Source organism: Piliocolobus tephrosceles, chromosome 5 (genome assembly GCF_002776525.5).
Source record: "Piliocolobus tephrosceles isolate RC106 chromosome 5, ASM277652v3, whole genome shotgun sequence".
Taxonomy (NCBI): domain Eukaryota; kingdom Metazoa; phylum Chordata; class Mammalia; order Primates; family Cercopithecidae; genus Piliocolobus; species Piliocolobus tephrosceles.
In genome coordinates, this window is record NC_045438.1 from 160,615,410 (window position 1) to 160,624,137 (window position 8,728).

At 50.3% G+C, this 8,728-nt stretch overlaps 1 protein-coding gene across 1 annotated transcript in view; it reads right to left on the bottom strand.

Annotated features, from left to right (window-relative positions):
* The window catches only part of BMP6 (bone morphogenetic protein 6), a 158,493-nt gene extending 150,026 nt beyond the window's left edge, over positions 1-8,467 (bottom strand). The window contains exon 1 of the mRNA XM_023221165.3: positions 6,931-8,467. Coding sequence (XP_023076933.2) covers positions 6,931-7,603 — 673 coding nt within the window. The 5' untranslated portion in view covers positions 7,604-8,467. The remainder of the gene's footprint in view (positions 1-6,930) is intronic.
* Between the last annotated feature and the right edge of the window lie 261 nt (positions 8,468-8,728).

An 8,728-nucleotide genomic window follows, 5' to 3' on the forward strand; every position in this document is an offset into this window, starting at 1 on the left:
GTGTTTGAAGATAACGAGACCATGGGGACCCATCAAGGAATTACCTGATGTAATTTAGATATCATCTCTATTATGGACCTGATCTCTTTAATAATGGAGATGGGAAGGGCAGGAAGAGAATCAGTGGATATCAGTGGAACAATGCCGCTCGAAGCAACGTGGTTTTCAACTCACTTTCGGAGCAGAAAACAATTCTTTGGGGTCAACAGTCCTTTGGCATACCAAACAAGAGGATATTTATAGATATGCATAGCATTTTCTTTTCTAAAAGTAGAGTTCTTGGAGAAGATGCTATCCACTAAGAGAAAATTCACCAGTCATCCCAATCTCATTTAACCAATAAACCCCAAATGGGTTTTCTGTTGCTGGGGCATCTGTGTCCCCAGAAAAACCATGTTAGGGATGGTAGCTGTGTTCCCAGCCTGGCTTCAGACTCTAACTTTATGCATAGGGTGTGGAAATACTATATAGTCACATTGGAAAAGAAGTATAGAGAACAAAATCTTCAAAACACTAGTGACTGAACAAAAAATCTGATAAACTTCAGTGACCCACAATGTGTTACTGATTTCTAATGCATGTAGCAAAAGGTGAATGGGGGAATGCAGGTTCTGAGAATTTCTGGTACTCTCAAAATTTCAGAGGTTAATGGCACTGAGGTTAATGGCACTGAAAAATTAGAGTTAACTCTAATTTTCACTAAAGTGGTGATGGCTTTCCTTCCCCTTCATGCAACTATCACCACTTTCATATATTCCAGGAGAGACCGGTGCCATTTTCTGACTCACACGTTTCCAGTGGGTAAAAGCTGGATCAGAGATGGGAGTGAGGGTGTTAAAGAGAAGGTAAGAGTATGATCAGAAAAGAAAGTGTGTTTGAACAAAGTTAACTCCACTGTCATGATGAAAACAGGGAAATAAGAACAACACAATGCACTGGTTCCTTGTGGGGAAGACAAGAGAAGATGCCAGCCATCCCCTATATCTGCCCCCCAGGTGACAGCCTACTGCTGGAGCAGCCCAGCTGCTGGGCACGTGGCTGGGTTGTGCTGCAGGCCTCAGGAGGGTGGGACAGGATGGTTCATGTGTAACAGCTGTTTGGGTGAATGTGGACTTGGTAAATTGTCTACTCCTATCTTAGGGAGTTTCTGTAGTGATTTCTATTCCTTTTACTCAGATATTTATTAAAACTCCTAGCGAAAAACAAAATTGTCTAATTAAAATCTTGCCTATTTTTCTTCTCACTACTGGAAGAACCAAAGATGGCAAAATGACTAAAATTCTGAACAGAAGAGAAAGAAAAATAGAATAAAGATCAAAGTAGAAAAATTAAAACTGTAATGACGTTGTGCTAAGTTAAACAATAGTCATTCCTGGCCGGACGCAGTGGCATGAGCCTGTAATCCCAGCACTTTGGGTGGCTGAGGCAGGCAGATCACTTGATGTCAGGAGTTTGAGACCAGCCTGGCCAACATGGTGAAACCCCAGCTCCATTAAAAATACAAAAAAAAAAAAAAAAAAAAAAAAAAAGAATTAGGCAGGTGTGGTGGCGGACACTTGTAATCCCAGCTACTTGGGAGGCTAAGCAGGAGAAATGATTGAGCCCAGGAGACGGAGAGGTTGCAGTGAGCCAAGATCTCGCCACTGCACTCCAGCCTGGGTGACAGAACAAGACTCTGTCTCAAAAATTTTTTTAAAAAGTCATTCCCTAGAATAATTCATTTTTGATATAAGATGGGAGGCAGAAAGTGAAGGACTGGTTTGTGAAAAAGTTACAGAAAGCTGCTTAATGATGCAAGACATTGTACCCTCTTCATTTTCCTTGTCTAACTCACCTTCATAAATAGACAAGAGTGAGGCAAAGATAGCAGACCTGCTATCTTTTAGTTTGCTATACTATACTACATTTGATAGCCAGTATTCACAGTCAAGTAAAGTATCAATTTGAAATCCAACATATAAAGTAGTTACTCTCCAAAGACACAGAGAGGCAACAAATTATTACATGCTACATAAAGCGCTGAACATTGTTTTTGTACTTAAACAGATTCTTATCCCAGGGTAGCCCTCCTCCAAGCTGATCAGAGGTAAGCTCTCAAATAGAGGAACAAACCATGATTCAGCACATTTAAAAAGGATTTATACCCATTCTTAAAAGGACACCCAGAGGAAACACCATCTGAGGTCTGAACAATGGTATCTGCTTGCCCTTTGATCTTAGTTTAAGAACACTTTGTACAACTTTTTTTTGTTGAAATGCCACTGAATTTCAGATTTACTCTTTGTAATCTCTTTAGAAGAACATCCACTGCTCCTTTGAATCACACTCTTGCAACCAAATTCTCCAAACTGTTTTTACTGTGAGTAGCTTGCAGGCATGGATTTATTTTCTGCTAACAAAAATCTTCATGAGTACAGGTAGCTTAAATGAAAAACAGTACTACTGATGCTATGTTTAGGAGAAAGAGATAGTGTAGCATATCTAGTTACCAATACAAGTAGGGAGTATTCCATTTTTCTTCTCATTTATGTTTCCCAAGAGTAATTTTGTTCAGAAGATTGCCACTATTTTTAGCACAAGTTTCTTGCTGCTTGTACTAATATATACTGATTCCCTTTTCTGAGCATCATTTGAGTTTTTTTAAATTTCCATTTAATCCTAGCATTTGGAGATCAATACCTCATGAATTCAAATAAACAAGTGAAATCTGAAATGCAGATATTTAATTAAATGGTTTTACTACTCTCAAATGTAATGCATATTACAAATTAATATACTTATGGGTGACTAATAAAAAAGGTATATTAATAAAGCATGATGATTTACCTCAAATACCGTGAACCTCCCTGTCCTAAATGTCTTCACTTTAAACTTTTTCCTCAATAAAAATCAGGTATACCTTTCTAAATAATCAAATCTTCCAGATCAGTGAAATATGAAATTGAAGTATGGGCTATGTCTATATTTTCACTAATTCAGTCTTTTCAAAGCACCTTCCATGGGGTCAGCATTACGTTAGGCACTTGGGCTACTGTGGTGGGTTAGTATGGTTTCCGCCTTTAGAGGCTGACATTCTATGGGGGAGACAAACAAATGAGTAAGCAAATTTAACAAGAAACAAACAAACAAAAAAAAAAAACTTGTGATAAGTACAAGGAAGGAAATAAGCAGAGTGCTGTCATGGTACAGAAGTGGGTGTGATGGAGGCATGACCAGTTTAAAAATACAGAGTGGCAGAGAAGGTCTCTCTTAGGTGAATTTTAAGCTAAGACCTGAAGGATACCTCTCCAAGGTCACCAAATTGGCAGGGATGCTGATTAGGCTGCCAAGACATTTTTAGCTTTAGAAAACAAATAGAAAATGGCATCTGTGGCCCTGAGTGAATGCAAGTTCACGAGCTCACCCAGGCACTCTGCACACCAGCAACCCAGGCAGCAGACGGTTAGTATTTAGAAGGTGACACATCCCAGTCTATTCACCCAGAAAGAGTTTGAAACAGTCAACATAAACAACAATGAGCTGGTTGGATGACCAGTGCTTGTGCTACGAGAGAGAAATTTATCCTGTTGATTCATACTTCCTGATAGTCCGGCTGGCTTACAAGGCTCAGGGTGTTTCAAATGTATTTCATGAGTAAATTATTCCCCCAGTCCCAGGGAAGTCGGATGTTTACAACTATGTAATACTTTCCCTTGTACTTCCAGTTTGTAATTTACTTAACCTAGTAGGTATAAGAGTACTTTAAAACACAGCGCTGTAATGTTTATCTTTCTGTAGATTCTTTAATAGATGAGTCAGGTAATATGGCAGTTAACATGGCATTGACACCAATTAGGAAATCTGTAATTCTCCAGCATCCCTATATAGAGAATCCAACATTGGTAAGCAATAACTTTTTTCAAATGAACTGTCCTTCTTATGTTCAGAGTCATGGTAATCAGATTTTACCCCATTCTAGCCTCTCATGATGAAATACCCTTTTCCTACTGCTAAATGGATTAAGATGAAATATAATTGCTTCATTGGCAGGTGGCATGGCTTGCTGTTTGGATTCTACTTACCTGCAAAAGGTCTTCTCTTCATACTATCAGTACTTAGAGTCCAGAACTGGACCTACAGTAGCTATAACTTGTACAAGGAGCCCAGTGATGGGATATGAGGGGCTTGGGGTAGAATTCCCATCCTAGAACTCTTTCAGTTCCATGTCAGCCTGTCCTGGGGCCCGGAATTGCACTACTGGGTGAGTTCTCTTGAAATTTTTCAGGAGATTTTTTTTATATCTTTCAAAATCCTTTATGAAAAATGTCAATTCCCTAAGGAAATAATATGTTAAAACATTACCCTAGCAGGATTAGTTGACGGCCAGCTTTAAGCAGTGTGACTCAGAGGCAGTGTGTCAGAGAAGCAAAAGAATAAGGGGAATTTGGGGGTCACTAAATACAGTAAATGTGACTGTACTTTACAAACTCGCCTTAGGCCCAGCTCTTGAAATTTCAAATACCATCTAAGGCAGTGGTTTCCAAACACTGACACCAGCTGAGATCTTGACAAAACACTGACACTGCTGGGCATGGTGGCACACTCCTATCTTCCCAGCAACTCAGGAGGCTGAGGAAGGGGGATTGCTCGAGGCCAGGAGTTTGAATCCAGCCTGGGCAACGTTAGGAGATACTCTTTATTTTTGTACAAAAAATAACTGCTACCTGGTTTCCACCTCCACACATTCTGATTTGATATGGAGTGACACCTGGGCATCTGGATTTTTTTTAAGGTGTTCCCCCCCCACCTCCCACGTAACACCCAGGTGATTCTAATGTGTAGCAATGTTTGAAAGTTTTGCTCTTCATCTCTTACTGGGATAATGTATCCATTTCCTTCAGACACGAGGATCTCCTGTGCCAGTGTTTCTTGACCATGGTAGCATGTTAGAAAAACCTAAGGTACTTAAAAAAAAAATGATGCCTGTGCCCCACCCTCAAAAGATTCTGACGTAACTGATCTGGGTCTACGTAGTGGCCCTAATAACTCTAGATCTCTAAGTCCCCCGGGTGATGCTACAGGGCAGCTAATCCTGAGAACCTCGGTCCAAGCCCAGGATTGTTTTCCCAGGGCCTGTAACAGGATTCTCTGTGAAGTAGCCAGGAGCGCCAGTCTTCCTCCCCTTTGTCCAGGTTAGGACTACCCCCAAAAGGCAATAAAACATTTCCCCAAAGCTGCCAGGAAACCTGGGGGCGGGGGAGGGGGGTGGAAGGAGAGGAGAGGAAGAGGGCAAGGGGAGGAATTTACTGAGTCAGAAACAGCAGAAAAGTTAGAGTAAGGAACAGCGCTGGTCCTCTGCCACCCTGGCCCCCACCCACTACAAATTTTATTGACTGGCATGAGAATTTCCTTAGAATGCTTCCGGGAGGTGGCTCAACCTTGGATTTGGTTCCAATAAATTGTGAAAATTCTTGTCCAATCAGAACCTCGGGCAGTGCAAGCTGCCAGATTGGCAGGCCCTGAGCCTGGACTCCCTGTGAGATTCTGTTTCACGAATTTCCCAGGAGGATTTCTGCACCACTTGGATGCCAATCGTCCTGCCTCCACATCCTCCCCCCCCCCCCTTGCCCCTTCCCCCCCACGTTCTCTCCCTCAAAGCTCAGCGGAGTTGGGAATCATAGATAGGCTGGTAAAGAAATCACCCAGATAGTCTACGCGGGAATCATTCCAGTAAGTAATGCCGTTAAAAGATGAGCGTCTTTGACGTGGCTGGGAGACGCGTGTGCTCCTTTGGTGAGTGTCTGCTCACCCACTCCAGGGCCTGGGCACAGCCACTGTCTCACATGGGAAGGAGGCCCGCGAATACCCACCCCGCCGCGCAGCTGCACCCATCCCGAGCGTAGCCACTGCACCCCTGGTCTGTCCGCCGACAGCGCGTCCCTCCATCCTATGTCTGCGCTAAACTAAGTCAGCTTATGAATGAAAAGCAGTGCAAACCAGAGGCACTGACTCCGAAGAAAAGACTCTTCTTCGCACCCTTCTCATTTACAGATGAGAAAACTCAAGAGGGTGGGTGGGGGGAGAAAGGGCGATGTGACTCGGTCCGGGTTTGCCACAGAACGTTTGTGGCGGAGCTCGATTTAGCCGCCCTTGAATTTCCATTCTGTTGCCTGGCAACCGGTTCAGAGGAGCTCAGCGCCCAACCCCGGCCCCTACCCCGCACCCTTTCTCTGCCTGTGCAGCTTGGGCTGCATCGATCAAAGGTTCAGCCTTTGGGGACAATGGCCAAGGGCATGTGAGCGGGGGCACAGGATGGATTACCCCAGCTGAGCTTTCATCCCGCCCCAAATAGGAGCGAGCCCCGCCCGGGCGGGATCCGAGCGCCTTCTGCCGTGCTTTCGGGACTTTCCTCTGCAACCTCTCCCAGTGCCGTGGATACCTCTAAACATACTCATGCCAAGTTTTCAAAGTTCCCAACCGCTGTCAGATTCCCTAAAAGTCTCGGTGGGAAAACTGCACTCCGAGTTAAGGGGCAAAAGAAGTCAGTTTAGAGGGAAAAATCGTACTGAAGAGCCCTCTTACCAGCATGGCCACGCTCAGGCTGAACTTTTCTGCTGCAGTTGAGTTAACCTGACCAGAGCTGGGCAAGAGTGGGAAAAAAAGCGCGGAACGTGCTCAGGGAGTCCGCAAAGACACGCCCGCTGGGGACAGCGCTCCCGGAGTCCGGTGCCCCGGCCGGCCAGCCGCCTCTCGGGGCCTCGGCGCGCAGCCCTGCCCGCGGCGCGGGGGAGCGCATGTGCCGCCCACCGCCGCGCAGGTGGCGAGAGCACAGCCTGCCTGTCCTCGCGTCCTCTAGAGCTCCAGGCGGGACCTGGCCCCTCACTCCACCCCCTGGGCCCGGGACTGAAACGGGGGAAATGTTCTCGTCATTAGGTTACCCCAAATCCTTACCCAGGTTCACAAAGCTCATGACCATGTCTGCGTCGTTGAGGAAGGCGCTGTCCTGCGCGCTGGTCAGTGGGGACGCGCCGCCGCTGCCAGGTCCGGGGGCCAGGAGGCTCTTGCGGTTGAGCGGGTGCGCGGCGCCCGGGGGCGGCTGCCGAGGCTGGGACGAGCTGGCTCCTTCGTGGGGCCAGGGCTGCTGCCTCCCCCCCTCCGACGCCCCGTCCTCCTCGTCGTCGGCGGACAGGGCGTTGTACAGATCCAGCATGAAGAGGGGCGCGGACTTCAGCCGCCCGGGAGGGGGCTCTCCGCGAGGCGGCGGCTGCGGCTGCGGCGGCTGCTGCTGCTGCTGCTGCTGTGGGAGCGCCGGGGGCTGCGGCTGTTGGAGGCCGTGCAGGGGCCGGGGCCGGTGCGGGAGCCCCAGCACCGACAAGATCTCCTTCTGCATCTCCCGCTTCTCGTGCGTCTTGAGCCGCCGGTAGAGGAAACCCGAGGAGGATTGCGGCGACGGCGGCGGCTGCTCCGTGCGGCCGGGGCTCCCGCCGTCCCCCAGCAGCTGGCCCCCGGCGGCGGCGGCCGCGGCAGCGGGCAAGGGCGGCCGCAGAGGCGGGGGCCCGCAGCAGCTGCACAACAGCCCCCACCACCAGCACAGCCACTGTGCCCTCCGCCCCAGCCCCGGCATCCCCGCCCGGCCGGGCTGGCCCCGCGGATCCCGCGAGGCGTGGAGCGGCGGAGCGATGCCGGAGCGCGGCCGCTGTGGCCCTTGGCGTGAGCAGCCCCCGCCACCTCCCGGCGGGCTCGCTTCCCCTTCCTGGCCCTCAGTCCTTATCTCTCATGGTCGTCCGGGGCGCCCCCAGTTGCCCAGGCTAGAGGGGCGGCGAAGGGGCAATCACCGGGAGAACCGCTTGGAGGGGAGGAAGGGGAGCCCCACAGCCTCGCGCAGGTCTCTAGAGGCGCGCGGTCCACGCCAGGTGCGTCCGAGTCCGGGCTGCGCTGCAGCCTGCGCCCTGGCTCCTGGGCGGGTCGCGGCGCGGTCACTCTGGGCCTCGCTGGCCGCTCACGTGCGCTGCCCCGCGCCCTCCCTGGCGGCTGAGTGGAACCCGGGGCGGCGGGGTAGCGGAGCGGCTCACGAGCTGCGGGAGATGCCTGGCATCACCGTGGCGCACGCCCCTCCCCGGATCGCAGGGCCACTGTGAAGTTTACCCCGGCGCAGGGCCCACCCTGCGGCGACGAGGCGTCCCCAAACGCCAGTCTATTCTATTCCGCGAGGTTTAACTTCGTTCTTGCTCACGAACTCCGCGCCCCTGAGCCCTCGGTCACCGTCGCTCCCCCACAAAATCTCCGCGCGCCGCACGCCTCAAGTGGAGGCGGCGAGGATCTTGCTTTCCGTTCGGCGCTCGCCCGGCTGCCCAGCAAACCCGCTGGCAGAAGGGATGGGAAGGAAGGGGGCCAGTGCACCCAGCAGCGGCCGCGGCGGAGGCGCTGGAATTCGCAGTCTCCAGCCTCTCCACGCCGCGCTCCCCGCAGCGGCCAACGTGGGCTTTCTGCGGCGCGCCGGGCTCAGGTACCACACTCCAGCCCCGGGATTCCCCGCCCCGCGGTAACCGACAGGCTAGCAGCCAATCGGGACCCGAAGCTCGCGGGCTATTTAAATAGCCCCGCCCCTTCTTTCACCCTCCCTCTCCCGAGAGGCGACGCCGCCGCCGCGCGTAGGTTTCAAGACCCGGGAATTCTTGGAGGCAAGCGAAGAGCCGCGAGGTGCCAAAGGCGAAGAGGTCGTCGCTAGTAAGAATGATCTGACCAATAC